Genomic DNA, 25,993 nt, shown 5'->3' with positions numbered 1-25,993 from the left:
CTACAGTTTCTAAATAATACAGGATGGCCTTTGGTCACGGTCGATTTGGGGTTAAAAAAAAAAGATGGCCATCCCATATATACATATATATATATGCGTGTGTGCATTACATGTTCCAGTTTAAAAAGCCAGAAGCGCAATCTAAAACTGTTAAAAATTGCTTCCTCAGAGTCATTGCGCATATATATATATATATATATATATACACACGTACGCAAATAAACACACATACACATGCACCACCCACACATATTCATAGTGCTAATGTATAATACACACAGAACAAAGTATTGAAATAACCGTTTAATAGTTTATATTGGAAAATAGATGAGTTTTGCAAATTAATTATAGTTTGCCATAAACACTTAAATGGACTTTTAGCGTAATTGTTTCCTTGAAGTCTTATACGCAATAGGGAAAGAAAAGGTTATTGAATCGAGGTAGGGTACAGAATATAAAGATTAAAAACAAAACAACAAAACTCGAAAATTTTGGAAAAAGTCTTTTTTTTTATTATTCAAAGTCATGCAATTTCCATTGCATGAAACAATACAAAAAAAAAAAAAAATGAAGAGAAAAACTCTTCTCTTCTAACGAAGCATAGGACTTGAGGAACATCAATCCCAAAATTCCACACCAATGCTATCATTTATTCCCCTATTTCTTGCATTTGTTAACCCTCTTCAGACAATGTATTGAGAATGGGTCTTGTGAAACCAGCAGAGCACATCCCTCTCTATGCTATTATACCCTCGCTTGGAGTTGAACCTGTTTACTCCTGATCTATGGTATCTGTTAATAACTAGCAGGCTGAATTATGCGCCCTTATAGCGGACACAAACATAATTTGTTGGTGATAGGGTGTGAAAGACAGATGATATCTTTGGTTGGTCATCTTGAGTCCACCTAGCCATCCATGCTCTCTTCAGTGAACTATTACCAAATTATTCACTACGACTATGAGCTGACAAGGAAGCCTTTATAATTGTTTAACCTGCTAGAAATAATTGCAAAATTTCTCTCAAATAACATCCTACTGTCTTAGAAAAGATCATGATAATGTAATCCTAGATATAGTAGTAGTAGTTGGCACTCTGTCGCTTACGATGTCGAGGGTTCCAGTTGATCCGATCAATGGAACAGCCTGCCCGTGAAATTAACGTGCAAGTGGCTGAGCACTCTACAGACATGTGTACCCTTAACGTAGTTCTCGGGGATATTGAGCGTGACACAGTGTGACAAGGCTGACCCTTTGAATTACAGGCACAACAGAAACAGGAAGAAAGAGTGAGAGAAAGTAGTGGTGAAAGAGTACAGCAGGGTTCGCCACCATCCTCCGCTGGAGCCTCGTGGAGCTTTAGATGTTTTTGCTCAATAAACACTCACAACGCCTGGTCTGGGAATCGAAACCGCAATCCTATGACTGCGAGTCCGCTGCCCTAACCACTGGGTCATTGCGCCTCCACAATCCTAGATATAATACATTTGGAAAACAAGACAGGATGGTCATAGCTGGAACATTTGATCACAAGTATGCAGGACCAGGGCTTATCCGGGGAAAACAATGAGGAAGCCTACTAGAAATAGCAGACATTTTCCCTTCAAATCACACTATTATCACCTTAAAAAAACAAAACAAAGTCACATCACATAATATAGTCTTAGATACACTATAAAGAAATGAGACAGTTATGGCAGAAATTGCCTTGCTCACAGATTTGTCTGACAAAGGCTAGCTAAATAACATCTTTCCACTATTACCGAGTTGATTGGTTAGGCCAACATTTCCCAACCAGAGTTTCCTGGAACCCTTAGAGTTATATAAAAAAAATTTTTTAATATCGAAATTAAATGCATATTGAATCACTTCTGGATGGAGGAAAAAAAGTGGTTAAAAGAAGCTTGCTTCTTAACCATGTGGCTTCAGTCTCACTGTGCAGCACCTTGGGTAAGTGTCTGCTACTTTAGACCTGGGCCAAGAAATGCTTTGAGTGGTTTTGGTAGATGGAAACTGAAAGAAATTTCTTGTATATACATATATGTATGTGTCTGTGTGACCAGTTTCCAAGCAAAGTAATATTTTCTCATGGTCAGACATGTTTCACAGAAGATTGGAAATGAAAAGCATTACTTGTATGATAATGCCACTCCTTTAAAACCATCATGTTATGACAAGACAAGGACACACACAAATATACAAAGGGGTACTGAAAAGTATCTGGCTGTAAAGTATTGTGAAAAGCCTGGTTGGAGGCCCAACCTTTCAAATTCTTTTACAGAGCTTACAAAAACTGAAGGACTGCTGCAATAAGTATGTGAACTTGAGAGGGAAATATGTTGAGTAAAATTATAATTAACTGATCCTCCTGTATTTTCTTTTACCCAAGGCCAGAAACTTTGTAGCACCCCCTTGTATGTCTATATAATAAACTTCTTTTCATTTCCATCAACCAAATTCACTCACAGGGCCTTGGTTTCCTGGATCTATAGTAGAAGACACTTGCCCAAGATGCTACTCAATAGGACTGAATGGGAAACCATATGGTTGGGAAACAAACTTCTTAACCACACAGTCATCCAAAATTTAATTTCATGAAAACGAAAGAAAAATATCAATAAAGGTATATAATATTATATGTGGAAATTTCTTGAGATAATGGAATGCATTCCAAAGGTTCCTTAAAAGTAAAATCATTGGAAATTGTTAGGTTAGACAGCAATCTAGTTCAGTACAGTGAAGGACTTGTGATAGAGATACAAGCAAAATGGTACCCAAAAACATATAACATTACCATATGGAACCAAACAAGATAGCAATACCTAGCTAATCTTGAAAGTGTGCCATACTTGCTTTAATTTTGTGTTACAGTAACATTGTTTTCCAATGAAATGCACATTTTTCTTGATTATTTACATAGTTTACAGTTTTAAAACCATTACAAAATTTAGTTTATTATGATCTTCAGCAGGATATGTTTTTATGTGTTATTTCTATACTACCCACAAGGGGCTACACACTGAGGGGACAAACAAGGACAGACAAACGGATTAAGTCGATAATACCGACCCCCAGTGCGTAACTGGTACTTATTTAATCGACCCCGAAAGGATGAAAGGCAAAGTCGACCTCGGCGGAATTTGAACTCAGAACGTAGCGGCAGACGAAATACCGTTAAGTATTTCGCCCAGCGTGCTAACGTTTCTGCCAGCTCGCCGCTTATACTGAAATATATGTGTGGTCCATTGAACTGGTACAAATAGCAACCAAATCTCCCTCAAATTTTACTGAAGGTTGACCTGGACTAAACAATAAGCATCTGAGATTCTTGTTTTGAAAATTCCATAATATTAAACATAATGTTGATTACTGAAAAAAAAAACAATGCGAGGACGTGGAATAAGTACAGAGTTATTGGACGCTCAGGAAAGGAAAGAAAAGAAAGAGGATTTAACATTTCAATCGGAGATCTTCGTCAGAAATATAGGAAAAGTCCAAAGAAGGGAAGACAGAGAAAGAAAATCACCGACGATGTACACGCGGTCACATATTGGAATGACCAAAAGAGAAAGGGTGGAGAAAAAGTTCTTTTCAAAGACAGGAGAGTGCAAGAGGAGGTGTGTGTGTGTATGTAATGATAGCACGTGTGTGTATGTGTGTAGTTATTTATGTATGTGTGTGGTTGGACATAGTATCGTTAAGGTCATAGGAAGAATTTATAGTAAGAATTTGGTAGGAGTGGCTGCCTGTTGTGTGTCTACCTACAGAGAGAGGAAAAAAAGATTTTAAAGTATGCAAAATTTATTTCCCTATATTAAAACTACATAAAAGATAACAGTAATCATACCAGATATTGAAATTTGAAACACACAAATTTCAAATTGGGTTGCAAATATACATTTTTACTGAGCCAATCTATTTCACATTGTTTGCATTATTTATAAATCACATAGTATACTGTCTTTGAAACAAAGCATTTATTGATGTCCATTGCCTTGATATTAGATATTGTGAGTCTCAGACTTCTCCCCAGCCTCTCCGGTGACCACTCACTGCCAGTGAAGTCAGCTGCCCAGTCCAATGATGGCTAGAGTGTGTATCAATGACTTTGTCATTGATATACATGCTCTGATGTCCTTTAGTATTGGTTGGATGTAGATGATCCATGTGAAACATTACAGCGAATTTCTCAGCCTCCTGTCAACAACACTCACTTGTTTCCAAGCTAGGTAATATGTCTGTACAGAAGACTGGCTTCTGTGCCAGTGGCACATAAAAAGCACCATTCGAGCGTGATCGTTACCAGCCAGTGGCATGTTAGAAAATCATTCGAGCGAGGTCATTGCCAGTGCCGCTGGACTGGCTCCTGTGCAGGTGGCATGTAAAAAACACCACTTGAGCGTGGCTGTTGCCAGTACTGCCTGAATGGACCACGTGCCAACGGCACGTAAAAGCACTCACTACACTCTTGGAGTGGTTGGCATTACGAAGGGCATCCAGATGTAGAAATTCTGCCAGATCAAATTGGAGCCTGGTGCAGCCATCTGGTTTGCCAGTCCTCAGTCAAATCGTCCAACCCATGCTAGCATGGAAAGCAGACATCAAACGATGATGATGATGATGATGATGATGATGAAAGGAAGCATACTATGCAATGGTTTTTTTTGTTAACTTCTCCTCTGGGGTCCCTTTGGATGATTTTGGCTTGGTACCAAAACTAGCAAAACTCTAGTGCTCTTACTATTTACAGTAGTTAACTATATTCAACTATGGTACTAATTACCATAGTGAGTGAAATGAATCATTGCAAAGGTTATATGTAACTCACAGTGCCAGTAACAGAAACAAATAACCAGCCCCTCAAGTAGTAAACTAGCCTCCTAGAGACCTACTTCACTGCAACTGTCATAAAGAAAGTTACTAAAACTTTGCATCTGATGTTGCTTCTAATGTAGGCACAAGATCGGAAAGGGGTAAGGGGAATAGTCAGTTAAATTGACCTCAATATTTGACTGGTGTTTTATCTTATTTATCCCCAGAACTCAGAACATAAACTGCTGGTACAAATAGTGTAAATTCAGCCAGTCCACTATTATCTGACATTAATCCTTTAGCATTCATATTATTCTGTCAAATGTAATGCTTATTTATTCACATTGCTTTTAATTATTCATGCATCATCTAGTAGCTTTGAGATTTTGATAGTGTGATTGTTTGGCACTTGTGCCGGTGGCATGTGAACAAAACATTAGACTGACTCCTGTGCAGGTGGCATGTAAAAACACCATTTGAGCGTGGCCGTTGCCAGCACTGCTGGACTGGCCCTTGTGCTGGAGGCACGTAAAAAGCACCCACTACACTCTCGGAGTGGTTGGTGTTAGGAAGGGCATCTAGCAGTAGAAACTCTGCCAGATCAGATTGGAGTCTGGTGTAGCCATCTGGTTCGCCAGTCCCCAGTCAAATCGTCCGACCCATACTAGCATGGAAAGCGGACGTTAAATGATGATGATGATGATGACATTGCAGGGTAGGTATGGGAAGGCAGATCTGGCTAGTTTGAACACAAAAAAGGTAAAATATTTGGGGCAGATATAGCTAATTTAAATACTCAAGGGTTAATGTTCTGTTTCAGTAATAGCAATTATTAACACAGACACAGGATTGAAGGGGCAAAATTATTTCAAGTAAGATTTTTGAATTTAGAATGTAAAGAAACATAACAGAATATAAGTCATGCTTGTTTGGTGCTCCATTGATTCTGATGTTAGTATCCTTTAAAAATAAAAACAACTAAAACAACTTGAAACTATTTACATTAGAGACAGAGAAAAAAATAACAATATTGAGAGTCATGTTGTCTAGTGCTCTACTGAATCCGATGTCCATAACTTTAAAAACAAAAGTGACTAAATTTAAAACTATTTACATTTGAGACAATATTATTACACATGGATGAAGAGAGGAAAAAAAAACCCCCAGAATACTGAAAGTCATGTTGTCTAATGCTCTGCCGATTCTGATGTCCATAGCCTTAAAAATAAATGTGACTAAGTTTAAAACTATTTACATTTGGAACAATATTATACATGTGAATGAAGAAAGAGTAAAACGAAAAAAAAAAACAACAACAAAAAAAATTTTCTGTCATGACTTCAGAAAGACATAAAAATAATGAAGTAGTATGTTGTATTATAAGTCTATATCCTTCATGGCAAACAAAACGTCATCTTGGCTGATGTTTAATCGGACCTTCATCTGTAAATCCATCTGGCCATGTTCGGATAATAAAATTTTCATAGAGCTCAGGCGGGAACAGATTGAAAACAATTCAGAAAATGTGGGTGGCGGAAGACCTGTTGTGAAGAGAAAGAAAATTAAAAGTAATAAAAGGGATTATGTCACATGTGTATCTCCTCTTCAGACCTATTAATTTTCTTTTTTTTTGTACTTTTACTAGTTTCAGTGATTGGACTATGACCATGTTGAAGCATAACCTTTAAGAGTTTTAGTTGATTCCCTCAACCCTTGTACATATTTCATCCATCATTGTTATCTTTTTAATGTTCACTTTTCCATGCTTGCATGGATCAGGTGGGGATTACTGAGGTAGATTTTCTACAGCTGGATGCCCTTCCTGTCAACAACATTCACTTGTTTCCAAGCTAGGTAATATCTGCCCATGGCCAAACATGTGTGTATAGAATATTGGAAATAAATAATAACTTAACGGTTCGGCAAAAGAGACCGATAGAATAAGTACCAGGCTTCCCAAAAATAAGTCCTGGGGTCGATTTGCTCGACTAAAGGCGGTGCTCCAGCATGGCCACAGTCAAATGACTGAAACAAGTAAAAGAGTAAAAGAGATATTCTTGTATGATGGTGAGACTCATTTACAAATATGCAATGTCAAGATAAGGTGATACATATACAATCAGTTTCTATCAACCAAATCCACCCACAAGAATTTGGTTAGTCTGCAGCTTGTTGAAAACATTTGCTGAAGGGCCATAGTAGAAAACACTTGCCCAAGGTGCCACACAGTGGGATTAAACTCAAAACTGTCGCTGGGAAGCAAACTTCTTAACTAAATTGGTTGTAGAGAAGTTTTCTTGTTGATCAATTCATTTGGTGGCTGGTAGTGGTGCACTCTCTCATTTTATCTGTCTGTATATATTTTTGTACGAGTGTGCGTGTGTTTACTTTCAGCACCAAAAAAATAATGTCGTTAAAATAGGTAGGATGTCCAGTCAGCCGTACCAAATTGTCAGCGTACAAACGGCTGCACCCAACTGTTTCATTCCATTACAACTATTAATTATGCAAAGCGTTTAAAAAACAAGGTAGATAACTCTTCCTGTAGCGGTAGGTTTTTCTCCTTTACAGTTGAGTGATAACTGGTAGAACATCAATAGAGCATTAAAACCAAAACATTACCCTAAACCAACGCTTCATAAACTACGACTCGCGACTCCATTTGGGGTCGCGAAAATTAAATACAAACACTTGAATTTCAGTTTATATGTTATTTCACAAACGCACAATATTTAACGTGATGTGTCATATTTAATATCTGGGGTCACGAAAAATCTCGTGATGAAAAATGGGGTCATGAATGAAAAAAGTTTAAGTGCTGCTATAAACAATAAATGTCTGAATTTCCAAAGTAAACAACAAAACACTGTTCACACATCATGGTAGAATGATTAGCAATACACAAAGAGGAAAGACATCTGGGACACTACCTTCGAGGGTTTTGGTAAAACAAATCAACCTAGTACCTATTTTTTAAAGTCTGGCACTAATTCTATCGCTCTCTTTTGTCAAACTGCCAAGTTACAAGGAAGTACACAAACCAAGAAACCAGTTGTCAAGTGGTAGTGGAGGACAAACACAGAAACAAACACACACACACACACACACAATTGGCTTCCACAGTCTCCATCTACCAAATTCACTCAAGGCATTTTGTTTAAATTCTAGTGGGGGAAAAATATGAATATGAAACAATATAAAATTTTTTAAAAGCACAGAAAAGAATAAAGATAATCAGAACTGAGCCAGAAATATGGAGCAGAAAGATTGTCAATACAGTAAAAACAAAAACGTGTATTAGGTTACTATTGAGAGAAGCAACAGCCAACATTTGGGCAGACCCCTATACAATTTTTTTTTTAATTTTACTCGCTTGACATTTTGCTAACACAACATCAATTGATTCAAATTACACTGATTTTATTTGATACTAACCTTCTAACCTGCAAAGAGAAATGTGTTGAGTGTAAAGCTTGGAAAACTGTGCTTCTTCCAAGCCACAACGCTGGAACTCTGCAATAATGGCTCTAAGGAATAGTTGCTCTTGTTCAGATGCATTTCTGAATAGAAATAGAGAGAAAGATTATTTATCGGAGTTCCCATGTGGGTGGCAACACACTGTGACATCATCCATATCATTATCATCAAGGTGATTAGTGCTCTATAATTTTAAGTAAACAGATGGATTTTGAGAGAAACGTTTTATTCAGGTGTTCAATATTCAACAGCATTTCAATATGGTAGCATTAGATTTATGCACAAAGAAATATGCCACATCTTTCCTCCACTATGTAATGTAATAGTGTAGTGTGTGTATACATATCATCATCAACATTTAATGCCAATTTTCAATGTGGCATGGGTTGGACAGCTTGGCAGGAACTGACAAGGCCAGGGGCCACAACAGGTTCCATAGTCTGCTTTGGCAGGGTTTCTATGGTTGGATACCCTTCCTAATGCCAACCACTTTATAGAGTGTACTGGGTGCTTTGTATAAGGCAACTTGGTTTTAGGACCTCAATTCTTTTGTGACGGGTGGTCTTCTCAAGTACAGCAATGTGACACATATCTCGGCCCTCTGTCATCTCCTTTGTAAGGTTTAGCATATATATATCATGATGAAGAATGGAGAATTATAGATCTTCAAAATTTATTTAATAACTTATTCTCTTCATATTCCATTCCAACATGTGTTTCTACTGGATAAGTATCCTAGTGTTCTTTGGTATAGCAGGTATGTGCATTAGGTTGATTTATATTAAATCAATTCCAACACATTCAAATCTAAAGGTAGACAATCCTATGCAGCTTTATTTTGAACAAAGGTGGGTGAAGCATTATATATATATATAAAATGTGTGTAAGATGCAGGCACAGCTGAATGGTTAAGTTTGCATCTCAATCACGTAGTTTTCGGTTCAATGTCATTGCACAGTACCAAAGGCAAGTATCTTCAACTATAGCCCCTGGGTGTTGAAAGTCTTGTGAGCTGATTTGGTTGACAGACTGAAATAAGCTTGTCATATGTGTGTATATACATATGTGCGTGTTGGTGGTTGTTTCCTTGTTTTGATATCACAAAATAACTGTGAGCATCACTGTCATACAAGCTGTGTCTTTCTTTTCCAATCTTCCCTGGGAATAGGTGAGTGTGGGTAACAGGAAGGGCATTTGGTCATAGAAAAATTTGCCTCAACAAATTCAGTATGACCCATGGAAAAGTGGACATTCAAACAACAACAATGATGATGACACATACATACAGTGTATGTGTGTGTGTGTGTGTAGATGCAGATACATACAGAGGTAAAATTGCTGCCTGTATCTAATATTTATCTTCACTGACATTTCATATATTCATAAGTCAAGGTATTTATATGTTGCCATTGAGTCTGAATGCTCTTGGTTAACCACCACTGGAACAGATACTGCAAATTACTACCAACTAATGCTCTAACAATTTTATCAATCTATCGCTTTGGATAAATACTTTATCAATCTAATGGGATGCTAGGAGACTGGATAGGTAGGTAGGTAGATAGATATACCAAGTATACTGTTTTCTTCAGTGGTTTTCCAATCTTGCCTTTTACCTCTCCCACACAATACATTCACACCTAATCAACCCACCTTTCACACTTGTACACCTCTATACACACCTCCCCTATGCCCACTCTATACACGGATACTCTCCAAAACTTGCTCACTACCTACCTCTTCCTCTCTTCCACACACCACCCTATAGAACCTCATTCTTACCTAGTCCTGAATTTTTTTTATTCACCACCTTCTCCATCTCTTTCCTTTTTCTGATGAAGGAATAGCATTCAATACGTCAAAGACTCTTTTCCTTCCTCTCAAGCATTATACTAATACCACCTTTGTTTAAACTTTTCCCTCTCATTCATTTCATCTTCTTGTTTTTGCTCAAGGCATCATAAGTAGATATAGATATATGTATGTATGGCTTGTGCATGTATGAGTGAATATAATATCTGAAAATTAGGGCATAAGAATAGAGAAAACAGTGTCATAGTAAGACAATATGATTCAAATTTCAATCTATGCAGTCTACTGAAGAATGAAGTTACCTGATAGCAGAAACCTGGCTAGATGAATACATTTCCTGTAACGCTTGATTCACATGTGACATGCCCACTAGTTTCTGCCCTGTATTATCAGAATTCTTGCGTCCTGCTATTTCAGTAGCTCTCCTGCAGATGTCTAACGCACGACGTGCATCTCCAGACACAGCTGCAACCTGTAAAATTGATAGATGAATAGCTGAGTCCTGTTTAAAAATAACTTTTGTGTGTGTGTGTGTGTGTGTGTGTGTGTGTGTGCGTGTGCGTGCATTTCAGAACTGTATATATATGACAAGAGACTTGATTTTAGATTATGTGTTTAAACCAGATTGGAACCTGGTGTAGCTCCCCAGCTTACCAGTTCTCAGGCAAATCGTCCAACCTATGCCAGCATGGGAAACGGATGACGACGACGATGATGATGATGATTGTGTTGTAGAACTATGATAGCTTTTTAAAATATATACACCATTATTCTTAGCAGCAGTTGTAAGCAACTTTGAAAGAGAAGATGAACAATCCATAGGCGCAGGAATGGCTGTGTGGTAAGTAGCTTGCTTACCAACCACATGGTTCCGGGTTCAGTCCCACTGCATGGCACCTTGGGCAAGTGTCTTCTACTATAGCCTCGGGCCGACCAAAGCCTTGTAAGTGGATTTGGTAGATGGAAACTGGAAGAAGCCCGTCATAGGGAAAGCGAAAGCGAAATCAGGATAGCACCTGTGCCCAGCGTCGCCTTTCTGGCACTTGTGCCTGTGACATGTGTAAGGATTTTTGAGCGAGATCATTGCCAGTGCCCCTGGACTGGCTCTTGTGCGGGTGGCACATAAAATACACCATTTTGAGCGTGGCTGTTGCCAGTACCGCCTGACTGGCCTTCGTGCCGGTAGCACGTAAAAGCACCCACTACACTCTCTGAGTGGTTGGCGTTAGGAAGGGCATCCAGCTGTAGAAACTCTGCCAAATCAGATTGGAGCCTGGTGAAGCCATCTGGTTTCACCAGTCCTCAGTCAAATCGTCCAACCCATGCTAGCAAGGAAAGCGGACGTTAAACGATGATGATGATGATGATATATATATATATATATGTTTGTGTGTCTGTGTTTCTCCCCACCACATCACTTGACAACCAATGCTGGTGTGTTTAGGTCCCCGTAAACTAGCGGTTCAGCAAAAGAGACTGATAGAATAAGTACTAGGCTTACAAAGAATAAGTCCTGGGGTCGATTTTCTCGACTAAAGGCGGTGCTCCAGCATGGTCTCAGTCAAATGACTGAAACAAAAGAGTAAAGAGTAAAGAATCCATTGTTAACTGTCAGGACACTGAATCCTTCAAAAATCCCATGCTTCCTGAAATTCACCAGATCTATACCTTATGTGCCCCCTTATATTTTATGACTATCTTTAATGTTCCATTTTCCCTTCTTTTGTGCTTCATTCATAAGTTTTTTCACGGTGGTGCACCAGCATGACCGCAGCCACTTGGCTGAAACACATAAATAAAATAAATAAATAAATATATTTCTAGCTTCCATTGCTATCATTCTTTATTCACTCGACTGATATGTCTGGTTTCTGTCTCTCTTTTAACCATTTCCAACAAGTCATGCATTTGACCACTGTATACAATAAGTTCATTATATCAACTGACTTGAACTGTGATGACATATCCAACCTATGTAAGCATAGAAAGCAGACATAAGTGTGTGTGTGTGTGTGTGTGTGTGTGTGTGTGTGTGTGTGTGTGTGTGTTTTATACATATATATTTATTGAATTTATTTACCAATACAGTTGTACATAGGATATATGTGTTTGAAAGTTGTGATTTCTTTGGTTTGTTTGTTCCCAAACAACACTTATTTTAGTGCTGTTGACACTGCTGGATTGAATGGTACCACTAGTGTCGAAACCATAATGATACCCATGGAGCAGCTGATGATGGAGGTATGTTGGATGGTTGGTATGGCTGTTTCTGTATATGTGGAATGGTATTATTGGATTGTCGGTTTGGCTGTGGAATAGTATTATAACACATCCTTTTGATATATATATATATATATATATATATATATATATATACATACATGTATATATATACATACATACAGGGTTCAGTAAATAAACTGTTGGCTAAATTACGCAAAAATGAAAACACCGACATCTCATTTTAGCAGATATATTTACCAAAATTACATAAAAATATCCTGAAATACTAAAGTGTAAATTTATTCAATAAACTCGTCATTGGTTTCAGCCACGGCCTCCAGACGACTTTGGAATCTCCAGCAACTCTGCTGGATGGTCCCCTTGTTTAAGTTGGTGAATGCTGTCATAATCCTTGCCTTTAGTTCATCTTTCATGTTACAAGGAGTTTCATTGGTCTCTCACTCAACTGCACCCCACACATAATAATTAAGGAGGTTGTAGTCTAGGGAGTTAGGTGGCCAGATGTTAGGGGTGATGTGGTCGCAGAAATTGTCTGACAGCCATGACTGGGTTCTCCTGTTTGTGTGGCATGGTAGAGTCCTGTTGCCAGACATAGTGTCTTCCAGCAGTCACCCTTTTGACCCAAGGCAACACCTCTTCCAGGCACTTGATGTAGGCCTCCGTGTTAAGTCTGAGGCCATGTGGGAAGATGAATGGAGGCATAACATCGCCATCTCTAGTGATCACTCCAACCACCATGATGTTGACTGGATGTTTGATTTTTATGACTCGGCAACGTTTTGGGGATATGGCAAGTCAACTGTTATTCTGTGTATTCACCATCTCTTTGTACCGGAGCTTCCGGCGCAATTGCCAAGCAGTAAAGCAGGTCGTTTCCAAATTTCTGGCAGAGTTAATTGCATTACAGTGCTGTTTTTCTCATGGGCAATGCCCAACTGACCCTACTATACTGCGTAGTCGACAAAATCAAAAACAAACAATGCGAATGTGCAAAATTAAAAATGTAGAATGGTGACAATTTACCCATCACAATCCTGTATATATGTAATGTTGTGAATGCTTAATATATATGGGTATATGTTATACACTGAATAAACGTTAAATCTATAAAGTCTATGGTTACTGGATCTATAGAGGTTAACAGAAATATATTTTGAAGTCTAGATGATCTTGGCTATTGACCTCACAGAGCTTCCTCTGCCCAGCACCAGATGTTACCACTGGTCAGTAGAATGACCCAAGCTAAGACTGACTGCACATCCACTATAGTGCTTCTCATCGCATAACCTGTAAACCTAGGTTGAGTGGTTGCCAGTTGGTATTTTGGCAAAAAGCAGCGCACATTTTGGCCCAAGATGACTTATTTCTATATTTGCTACTAATTCCTATATCTAGAGGCTGTTTACCTATCCACCACTTAAGTGTACAACCACATAGGAGTTCTCTCTCTTCTAGTCTTAGATATACAACCAATGAGTTCAGCATTAGGCCCTCTGGAATATCCTCCTTGCAAACATTTGCCTTCAAAACAAACCGACAGCAGTTCAAACTGAACAACACTTGTATTAACTCACTAAACAATCAATATGCCTTTGTCTAGAAAATCTTGAAGGGATTTGTTCTTTTCTACCTTGGACAAACTAATAATTAAAAATAGGGAAAACAAACATGAAACTACATTGTGTGGTGACAGAAAATTGAGAACAGACTAGAAGAATAAAGGGGAATGTTCCTTACTTTGCGTGCAGCTAGCTGGATGGCATCTTCATCAAATGCTTTCAGTCCTTGTAGTCGAGACAGAACAATTTGCTGAAGCTGCTTGAAAGTGTAAGGCTGAAAAGTCATTCGAGTAAGTCCCTGCAGATAGAATTAATACATTTGAAGATAATTAGTCCAAATAATTACATCTCTCCAAATATCTACGACACAGTTACACAATTTTTAAAAAGCACCCAGCACACTGTAAAGTGGTTGGTGTTAGGAAGGGCATCCAACTGTAAAACCAAGCCAAATCATACTGGAGCCTTATGCAGCTTTCCAGCTGGTCAACTCTGATCAAATTCCACAACTCATGTCAGCATGGAAAGCGGACATTAAAAGATGATGATTAGAACCAAGCATAGTTGAAACGTATTCTTTTAGAATATTACATGGGGTAGCAATTAGTGGTTGTCCATTATAATCTTAAAATAACAACTGTCAAAAGCATAACAATGAAGTTAAGAAAGTTGCTTTGCAGCCATTTGGTTCCATGTTTGATTCCGCTATATAATACCTTGGGGAAATGTTTTCCACTCTAACTTTGGGTTGGCAAATGCTATGTGAATGGAATTTGGAAGACAGAAACTGTGTGGAAATATATATATTACTTTGCTTGGAAACAGGTAAGGTTTGGTGACAAGAAGAGTATTTGGCTGTAAAAAATCTGCCTCAACAAATTCCATCTCATCAATGCAAGCATGGAAAATTGGACAGCAAATGATGATACACACACACATACATGTATGTATGTGAATACTAGCACCAAGTGTGCCTTTCATGTCAAAAGGTAATTAAGGCATTTGATAAATAGGAATCAAGACTTAAATAATACTGGGGTTGATATAATCAATGTAACTCCCTTGAATGTGTTCAATGATTAAAAGAAGAATAACAATAACATTGAAAAAAGTTGTGAGAGAGGTATTGGTAATGTAAAAGAAGTCCTTTCTTTGCCATTTGTGATGTCAGCAATGAAATGCCCTCTCTATACCAGGTCTGACAGACTTTGACAAACTTAGCTCATTTATCAATTGAACATACAATTAGTCAAACAATTGTTTAGTTAAATGTTAACAAATTAACTAATACTGATTTCAAATTTTGGCACAAGGCCAGCAATTTCAAGGAAGAGGCTAAAACAATTACATTGACTCCAGTGTTTAACTGGTACTTATTTTACTGACCCCAAAAGGATGAAAGGCAAAGCTGACATCAATGGAATTTGAACTCAGAACGTAAAGATGGATGAAATACTGCTAAGCATTTACCCAGCATGCTAACAATTCTACCAGCTGGCTGCTTTCCAAAGTGACTAATAATATTAAAAGAAGTGAAATAAAATCAGTGCATTTGCTTATTATTGGCATAATGACTGTCCTGAGATACAAGATAAATAAAATATTTGGTCGGTAAAAAAAAAAAAAAAAAAAAAAGGACTGGAAAAATATTGAGAGTTGAGGATAAAACTATTCATAATGCAAAAGTACTTACAAGACGGCTAGAAACTCGTCTCATCATGATGCGTTCAGGTAAATCCATGGTGTTTGCTACAGCAAGTACCACAAGTCGGGCATGAGGCTTTGATGGCCAATCAAATATATTATACATAACATCTTGTTTTCTTGTCCACAGTAAATCAAGCTAATTTTAAGGTAACGAAAAACAAAGATTGAATACATATGTGTGTGTATACATAAATGCTCTTATTAACAAGAAAAATAGATTAAAACAAACTATCTATGCATTCTGTGTCTGTGGAGAGTGATGGTTCTTAATGGAAACTCCCTGCAACTTGATGGTACACACTGACATGGTTGCATCACCATCTTTCTTTTTCAATTAGGGTAGCTACGTATCTCCCTTACAACAAGACACCTGTTCCTGTCCCTCTATCATACTTTAACCTCTTGTCACCTGGCACAAAGCCACTTCCCTCAATACCATACCCACTCTTGCTGAAGGTTCTTGCCCTGTGAAGTACTTGGTGATCTCACTGGTGCCAATGCCATGTAAAAAGCATCCAGTACACTCTGTAAAGCGGTTGGCATTAGGAGGGGCATCCAACCATAGAAATCATGACTGAGAACACACTGAAACTTGGATCAGTCTTATGACTTGTTAACTCTTGTTGAACAAACCAACCTATGCCAGCATGGAAAGTGGGTGTTATATTGTTATGATGATGGTAAAAAAAAAAGAACTAAACACACACACACACACACACATATCACTAAAGCTCCAGAGAGCAAAGATCCAAAGTAGAAGTGTTATTACAGAATGAAAAGCTGTGTGAACGCCTGTTACTTTGCATGTGTCTCTGAAAAGGGAGCTAATTTTGATTCAACTTTCTGTGACAGTCTGTTTGGTCATAGAGAAATATCACCTTGCTTAGAAACAGGTGAGGCTGACAACAGGAAAGGTATCCAGCTGCATAAAATACCCTTCAAGAAATTCTGGCTGTCCTCATGAAGCATGGAAAAGTGAACATTAAAACAATGATGATGATACACAGACAGAGACACAGAGATTTACAGGCAAACATAGAAACCTGCTACAGCTGTATGTAGTGCATATTTTATCAACACATTGTGTTAATGGTTACAAAAACACATCATCAGGTCTGCAAGTAGACTGATAACATCTAGAATTTTAATATTTATTTAAAGAGCCATTTTTTGAAATTAAAAAGAAATAATAAACAAATTAAATTTCAAGAAAAAAAAAAATATCTGAAACTATTCATTCATGGATTAAACAAAAGCAAGATGAAATATTTCTTTGATTAGCTTCCAGGAACTTACCTCATCAACAAGTAGAATATTGGTTTCTCTTCTTGGTGCTAAATTGTTGAATCTTTTATGAAGAATGTCTACAGCATGTTCAGCACTGGTCTTCTGTCCAGTCAATTGCTAGAAGTAATATCATTATTATTATTAATATAGGGAATGGCAGGATTAGTAAGTGCAGGGAAAATGCTATGCAAGCATTTATGTCTCATGTTCAAATTTCACTGATGTTGAGTTTCTCTTTCAATTATACAGGATTGATGAAATGCATACCAATCAAGTCCTGGGGTTAGTGAATTGACTTTTCTCTGCAAAACCTTTTGTCAATGTTAAAACTCATTATTATTCATCAGTTTTGTATCTCCTGTGTTAATCTATGCATAGTTTGGGCTTGTTTGAAAATGCATCAGCCTTCCCATATAATACTAATGTCAACATAGCACCTCAAAGATGCCCGGTCTTCAGTGCATTTAGTTGCTGTTTTGGATGGGTTCTTTTTACTATTAGAAGTCCTTCTTTATTACCAACTGGTATGATCACACAGACTAGACCATTCATGGGTAAACTGCAGCCCAACGGACTTTCTGAATGGCACACCTTATCAAAATTTACCTAGAATTGTTTTAGTTGTGCAGCCCACCAGGTGATGAGCCATGTGGCCCAATTTTTGAAAATGGTTGCTCATGCCTGGACTAGACACACACTTAGGACTTATCTGATGAAGTTTCTGGAGGTGGGGACTTCTTTAATTTATGCCAACTACAGCAAATCTCTATGAGTGATACAAAATTAAATAAATAAATGAACAGAAAAAAAAAACATAAAAATATATCAGGACACTGCATCCTTCCAAACTCCCATGCTTCCTGAAATTTGCCAACTTGCTCAATATAGAGAGTGCATATTTTAAGATGGTACATGCACAGCCGAAAGTTCTAGTTTGTAATCTCTCTACTGACATGATATGCTTCAACTCTCATTTACTGTAATACATACCTTTAAAAGTTGGACATAAGCTTGATGGGGTTCTGTTAACTTCATTCCATTCAGTTCGATATACCGGAACATTCCAATATCACCAGCCTCAGAAGCTTCTCTTAAGTTACGAATAACTTCCTGCACTGTGGCAGTCTTTCCAGTACCAGGTACACCAGATATGTACATACACCTAAAAAACATGAATACATTAAAGGGGCTCTTGTTATTATGGACTGATAGGTCTAAAAGAAGCAACTGTACTGATATGTAAGGCTTCTCAAAGCAGTGAGGTTTATATATTTAATGTTCTACTTGTGAGGAGTAATGTCATTTTGAGTAGTATTTTGCTGGTGTTTAACTTCAAGTTAGTTCTGATTGAGTAGATCTATGGTCAAAGATGATTCAGCTGTGACCATCTTGTCATTCTCTAAATTGGGTATAGACCTGCCTGTGTGATTGAGAAGTTTGCTTCCCAATCACCTCGACAAATGTCTTCTGTTATAGCTTTGGGCCAACCAAAGCTTTGTGAGTGGATTTGGCAGGCAGAAACTGAAGAGATTCGCATTATATGTGTGTGTGAGTGTGTGTGTGTGTGCATGCATATATGTTTGTGTTTCCTTGTCCTCACATCACTTGCTAGTTGTAAACAAATGTCACAGTCATACAAGCAGTGTCATTCTTTCCAATAATCTGTGAGAGCATGTATGCCAGACCATGGGGAAATATTACCTTGCTTGGAGACAAATGAGGGTTGGTGACAGGATGGACACCTAGCTGTAGAAAAATTTGCCTCAATAAACTTTGTCTGACCAATGTCAGCATTTGAAAAGAGGATGTTAAAATATGATGATGATGATATTATCCAATGTGCCATTTTAAAAAAAATGAGGATCCCTAATTCTCTCATATAGAGTAGAGTGGCAGTGTGGTGTAATGTGCAGCAGTGTAGTGTAACATGGTGTTGCAATTTAGTTCCAAATCAACAATCCTGATCAAACACATTTATAATCAGAAGCATTCAACCAGTGACCAGCTCATCAATCTATTATTATTTTTTTAATAGAGTGTACTTGGACTACCACACCAGGCGGATCCTGCCTGACTGAACTTCCTCCTCTCTTGGATCCTCATCTCTCCTACCTTCTTCTTGGATCTTTGATCCCTCTACTTATCCACTTTATCATAAACTCCACCTGGATTACCATTGGAACTTTACACTTCAAGGACTCTACCATCATAGATCTTATTGTGCACTGTTGTTGATGTGTATCATACATTATATATATATATATATGTCATTAAAAAAAAAAAACAGGTTTGAGAGAGCTTTGACTGCTATTTGTAGCAGGTCAAAAAAGTAGTGTGACTTGACTTGTTGAAGACAGCAACCTTATCTTCGTTAAATCCCACCCTATCTTAAACAAAAAGATATACTGGATGCTGTAGTCCCTAATATACAAACAATATGGATGACTTGAGTATGTCAGTGCCAACTTCATAGATCTCCTACCATCCTCTAACTCTTATTGCTATGTGTTTGCGATTATAGATGAGCACTCAAGGTTTCCTTTCCACTCGGATGTTAATAAATGATAGCATCTACAGTAAATTGCTTTATTCTAAATATAATCCTTCATGTTTGATGCTCCAGTTTCAAGCCATTCAGACCAAGGATCCTAATATGTGTCATGAAATTTGTACCTGAGGAATTCCAGAGGGCTGACGTTCTGGGATGGAAGGCCTAAAGGGTTGGATGGACACAACAAGAGAAGAGAAGAGACAAGTAAGATAGGAATGCCTTATTGGAGGTAACATGAGTCCAGCTATTTCTGAGAAGTAGAGGTCATTATAATAGCACTAGAAAAGGCAAAGAGAGGAGATAGCAAGCCTGCAGGCTGGAGGCTGAGGTGTGTCTGGGAGTGAATGGTGTCAACCAATTAAACAAACATCATTAATTGAACTTTTCTTACTTTATGGAAAATAACATGAAAAACATTAAGCTTCTTACCCTCCAGTTCCATCAAGGATTTTACCTTCCACAAATGAATAAATATCTGCAAATTCTTTTTCTCTGCATGGTAGTGACTCAGGAACTGCAGAAACATGAAGTCTGTTTGAGAACATAAAAAACAAAATTATTACCATTAAAATATAATTGAAAAATAACAAAATCAACATCAACTGAATGGCTTTAAGAAGATATTGGCAACAACATTTTTCTCAAGCGTCTTTAAAAAATACGTTGAATAATACTGTCCTAGATACATTGTGTCTGAACTAGATGGAGTGGCCACAGTTAGAATGTATGTGATCATCGATTTCTTGGATCTGAGCTAATCTGGAGCAAAACAATAATGACCAGTAAAAGATAAAGCTTCTACGATGTTGCTCAACCAGCTAGAAATAGCAAGCAAATCTCAGTTACTATCTTAAAAAGGCACATTAGATAATGCAGTACTTTGTTCCTTACATCATCAGGTTGATGAATAATTTCTGATGACTGCTATGATAATCATATTGTGCTTTTCATGAAATTTTCATGGGAGGATATAAAGGGGGTTTTCCCATGGCTTCCTTTGGATATCTTTTGCAAGACACTATCCTGTTAGGATTAGATGCAGACAAGTTCACCAAATCTGCCCAGACACCCAGAAGAAATACCATAAGGCATTTTGTTCAATGCTCAAACAATTCTTCTAATCTGTTTCTGAGAACTGACACAGTATTTTATTGAACTCACAAGGATGGAAAGCAAAGATGACCTTAGTGGAATTTGAACTCAGAATGTAAAGAACTGAAAACAAAACTACAAAGTATTTTCTTAGATGCTGTAGTCTGATATATGTAAAAGAAAAAAAAAATTAAGTTATAGGTCTGATGGTGGCTTGAAAGGTGATATAATGTTAAGTGTGGCCTAATATGGCTATCACACATGATATTGAGTCTAAATATACCCTTAGATGCTCCTAGTCTATATGTATAGTGAATAAAAATTGTGGGACCTTGCATGGAGTAAAAGTTTGTGATTTCAATTTTCAGAATATATATGTAAATCTTACTGAAGAAAGAAGAGTAAACCATTAGAGATATTCATTAAAAAACAAAAAACAAAAAAAAAAAAAAAAAACACAGAGAATAAACAGTTTACCAAATTGTCCAATATCAGTATGAAATGAAGTCAAGTATTGTCAGGAAAAAGAATTGTCTAACAATAAAATCTATCAAAAACTAATGCTAGTAGACATACCTGCCTCGAGCTACTTCAAATACATCACCAGATTTAGACATTGGTTTCACTCGTTCTGGGACACCGGGAGTTCTTATTTTCTGTAAACAAAAGAAGCTTCATTTAAAATTAACCAAGATGTCACTTTTTCTGGGTAACATTGTAACATTGCCTGCCACTTAGGAGTGAGTGGATACAGAGAGCTAGGGAGAATGGTGAGAGGTGAATGAAGTGGATATGAAATAAACATGGGGTGAAGGAAGTTAGATGTATATAAGGGATGAATGCAAAACTTCTACCATATGACAGATACTCATGCATATAAGAGAGTTGAAAAACTTATTCCTAAGATAGAGACAAGACCAGATTTTTTGGAGAAGAGGGAGGGATAGTCATTTATTTCAAAAGAGGACTAAATATTTAACTGGTACTTATTATATCAACTGTGAAATGTTGAAAGCAAACAAACGACAGCAGCAAGATTTGAACTCAGAATGTAAAGAAATGTAATAAAATACAGCAAAGCATTTTGTCCAATACTTTACTGATTCTTCTGTCAATGCCTCGATCATCATCATGAAAACAATAAGAATTTCTAACATAGCTACAAGGCCAGAAATTTGGAGGACAAGAACAGTAGGATATGATGAAAGGTACAGCAAAGTTAAAACTGAAAACAATTATAACTAAATATCGCAATGCATCTTGTTTGTCGCTCTATTGACTGTGTAATCTGAACTCTTAAACAAGAATTTATAAAATGTTATGAATGGGCAAACAGTAAATTTTTTAATAGAGATGATTTTTGTGACGTGGTGTACCTATATATGCATATATATGTATGTATGCACATATATGTATGTATATACGCATATATGTATATTTTATTTATATTATTATATGATTGAAAGCCACGCATCCATTTCCAAGAAAGTTTATCTTAATAATTTTGATGCGACTCTACACTGTACTGTTCTCTCTCATCCTTTCTCTAATTTTTTTTTCTCGCCTTCACCATTTTCTATCTCTCTCGCTCTCTCTCTCACCCTCTTTCTCCTTTACTCTCTCTTGTTGCTCACACATGACCATCGTCCATTTTTCTTTTCCTCACGTGATCATCTTTCTTTTCCGTCAGTTTTTCATACAGACCACATGTATTCTTATCTGTCTCCTCTTCTATCTTTCCTCTTGTCAAAGACAATATTTCTCCAGCGTCCACTACTTTTACCTTGTCTGGCCTAACGGCACTCTATGTTTGTTTTCGTTTGGTTTGTTGTATATCTCCACTGTCCTGTTTTTGTTACCAACTTTAATCCTCTGCAAATCCCAAATTTTATTATCAAGCTGTTAGATCAGGTTATGAAAGTTACAGAGAGGGTCATAGCCCAACTAATTAGGGAGCGAATCAATTTAGATGAGATGCAGTTTGGGTTCGTGCCAGGTAAAAGCACTACTGATGCCTTATTTCTAGTGAGACAGTTGCAAGAGAAATACCTAGCCAAGGATAAACCTCTGTACCTGGCTTTCGTTGACATGGAGAAAGCCTTTGACAGGGTCCCCCGATCCCTTATCTGGTGGTCAATGAGGAAACTTGGGATAGAAGAATGGCTAGTGAGAGCTGTGCGAGCCATGTACAGAGATGCGGCCAGTAAGGTGAGGGTTGGAAATGAGTACAGCAATGAATTCCGGGTAGAGGTAGGGGTCCACCAAGGTTCCGTCCTCAGCCCCCTATTATTTACCATAGTCCTCCAGGCAATCACAGAGGAGTTCAAGACAGGTTGCCCCTGGGAGCTCCTCTATGCTGATGACCTTGCCCTAATTGCGGAGTCACTATCAGAACTAGAGGAGAAGTTTCAGGTGTGGAAGCAAGGTCTAGAACTGAAGGGCCTTAGAGTCAACCTAGCTAAAACCAAAATCCTAATAAGTAGGAAGGTAGATAAAACACAAACCCCTTCAGGTAGATGGCCCTGCTCAGTATGTAGAAAAGGAGTAGGTAGTAACTCTATAAGATGTACCCGGTGCAAGCTATGGACACATAAGAGGTGCAGCAACATCAAAGGCAGGTTAACTAGCAAGTTAGTTTTTGTTTGTGGCAGATGTTCAGGTGCAATAAAGACTGCAAACAAACAGGAAACAACTTCTATCTCATTCCAGGGTGAAAAACTAGAGGTAGTCGATAGCTTCCGCTATCTGGGCGACCAAGTTAGTAGTGGGGGTGGGTGCGCTGAAAGTGTAGCTGCTAGAATAAGAATAGCCTGGGCAAAGTTTAGAGAGCTCTTACCCCTGCTGGCGACAAAGGGACTCTCACTCAGAGTAAAAGGCAGACTGTATGACGCATGCGTACGAACAACCATGCTACATGGCAGTGAAACATGGGCTGTAACTGCTGAGGACATACGTAAGCTCGCAAGGAATGAAGCCAGTATGCTCCGTTGGATGTGTAATGTCAATGTGAATACCCGTCAGAGTGTAAGTATCTTGAGAGAAAAGCTGAACATTAGAAGCATCAGTTGTGGCGTGCAAGAGAGACGATTGCGCTGGTATGGACATGTGGTGAGAATGGAGGAGGATAGCTGCGTGAAAAAGTGCCACACCCTAACAGTTGAGGGAACCCGTGGAAGAGGTAGGCCCAGGAAGACCTGGGCTGAGGTGGTGAGGCAAGACCTTCGTACATTGGGCCTCACCGAGGCGATGACTACGGACCGAGACCTTTGGAAATGGGCTGTGCGTGAGAAGACCCGGCAAGCCAAGTAAGATCGTTGCCAGTGCCCCTGGACTGGTTCTTGTGCGGGTGGCACATGAGATGCACCATTTTGAGCGTGGCCGTTGCCAGTACCGCCTGACTGGCTCCTGTAGGATTTTCGAGCGAGATCGTTGCCAGTGCCCCTGGACTGGCTTGTGCGGGTGGCACATAAAAGACACCATTTCGAGCGTGGCCGTTTTCGTGCGGGTGACACGTAAAAGCACCCACTACACTCTCTGAGTGGTTGGCGTTAGGAAGGGCATCCAGCTGTAGAAACTCTGCCAAATCAGACTGGAGCCTGGTGTTGCCATCCGGTTTCACCAGTCCTCAGTCAAATCGTCCAACCCATGCTAGCATGGAAAGCGGACGTTAAACGATGATGATGATGATGATGGAGCAACTACCTCTCAAAGTCTCATATTGTCATTCAATGCTTAAAATGAGCCAGGAACTTTTAAGCATCCCTCGTAGATTTTTGTAGCATTCTGCCAGGTTATTTACAGTTCTCTCAAGCTTACCCTTGAGACACAGTGTCTATTTAACCCACAAGCAGAGAGACTGGTTCACATGATAAAGCATGTTCATATACCTGTGGGCCTGTGTAACACATGTTCTAAGGGCCAGTCGTCTTCTGAGTCCTGTATGCCTTAGCAACAAGGCCGTTTTCTGCTATATGACTCGTAACTGCCGTCCTTGAAAGGTTCTACCATTCAGAGCCATAGCAAACTTTGGGGTAGTGATGACTAAGAGATAACTTCATACTCTCTAAAACCCCTGAACTCCCAAGGTGGAGCCTCACTGTTGGACCAGGTTTGTGTTTCAAATCATTTTATTTCACAGGTCACTAATGAAGTGGCTAGAAACCGAAACAAAACTGTAGACTTGTCTCTTCTGTTATAATGTAAAATTTATAGTGATAAACGTAATGCTAAATTTAAATTATTCTCATCCACAGTATTGTTTCCTCAGGGTAAACAACCGAAAAATAGACCCCCCCCCCCCCCATACGAACAAGACTTCGAACTGGCAGCCATAAAGCCAACAGAGGTTAAAAATTAAGGCTTCTATGACAGAAAAGGGAAATGGTGACGATCGAAAATGGAGCGAACAAACTGCCGTGTTCGATAAAATTACGGTAACTTTGAACTTGCTTAACACAGGTGAAAAAACAAAATTATATGGAAGTAAACTTTCTTCTAATTAATAATGGGAGAAGGCACTAATATTGGCAAGTGGGGATTAGGCTGGTTTTAGCGGAAGAAGCATTTGCTGGCAATCACTCTCTGGGTACCATTATTTTAAGCATCAATTAGTTTGGAAGTGAAATGGGAAAATACCAGCTGTAGAAACTCTGCCAAATTAGATTGGAGCCTGGTGTTGCCATCCGGTTTCACCAGTCCTCAGTCAAATCGTCCAACCCATGCTAGCATGGAAAGCGGACGTTAAACGATGATGATGATGATGATGATGATAAAGCCTACAGGATGTTCGCAGGAGGTAGACTTCATCTAACACTTGCTTTAATACAGTCCCTTTGTCTATGGTGCTTATAGTAGAGTCCACAGTGTTGCAAAAATTTGGACAAAGTCACTAATCTGAAGACAAGCCAGGAATCCCTCTGGTTGTTTGCTGTTAATCAGACTGGAAGATTATTACTCCACTTCCAAATAAATGAGGGAAAAGCATCCTGCCATAGAAAGTTCTGCTCCAGCATATTCTTGTCTGACCCATGCTTGCATGGGTCAGATGAAAGTATGTTGGAGCAGAGTTTGGGGAGGATAATGATGACAAGACTTGAGGAGGTAATGTAGACATAAAATAACAAGTAATGAAAATTGAGAATATGATGAGGTATAGGGAGAGGGGATATGAAATACGAATTATGAGAGATAGCCATCTGGCTTGCCAGTCCTCAGTCAAACCGTCCAACCCATGCCAGCATGGAAAGCAGATGTTAAACAATGATGATGATGATGATGAGTAATGGGGAGATAAAAACTACAAATTAAGGTAATGGAGCTATAAAAAGATGAAATATGCAGAATAGTGAAATTCCCAAAGGAGATGATGATTGCATCTAGTGATAAAACATTGTGCAGAAGATCCACCCAAGCCATACAAGCATGAAAAAAAACAACATAAAATGAGAATGATGA

The 25,993-nt window shown here is 38.4% G+C and overlaps 1 protein-coding gene across 1 annotated transcript in view; it reads right to left on the bottom strand.

Annotated features, from left to right (window-relative positions):
* Window positions 1-489: 489 nt before the first annotated feature.
* LOC106880705 (uncharacterized) overlaps window positions 490-25,993 on the bottom strand; it is a 43,802-nt gene continuing 18,298 nt past the window's right edge. The window contains exons 7-15 of the mRNA XM_014930778.3: window positions 21,116-21,195; window positions 19,877-19,978; window positions 17,887-18,058; window positions 16,906-17,013; window positions 15,596-15,745; window positions 14,081-14,200; window positions 10,402-10,571; window positions 8,246-8,370; window positions 490-6,351 (exon numbers count right to left, since the gene is read on the bottom strand). Coding sequence (XP_014786264.1) covers window positions 6,188-6,351; window positions 8,246-8,370; window positions 10,402-10,571; window positions 14,081-14,200; window positions 15,596-15,745; window positions 16,906-17,013; window positions 17,887-18,058; window positions 19,877-19,978; window positions 21,116-21,195 — 1,191 coding nt within the window. The 3' untranslated portion in view covers window positions 490-6,187. The remainder of the gene's footprint in view (window positions 6,352-8,245; window positions 8,371-10,401; window positions 10,572-14,080; window positions 14,201-15,595; window positions 15,746-16,905; window positions 17,014-17,886; window positions 18,059-19,876; window positions 19,979-21,115; window positions 21,196-25,993) is intronic.

Source organism: Octopus bimaculoides, chromosome 7 (genome assembly GCF_046866305.1).
Source record: "Octopus bimaculoides isolate indiv1 chromosome 7, ASM4686630v1, whole genome shotgun sequence".
NCBI lineage: Eukaryota > Metazoa > Mollusca > Cephalopoda > Octopoda > Octopodidae > Octopus > Octopus bimaculoides.
This window is presented reverse-complemented; position numbering and strand designations above follow the sequence as displayed.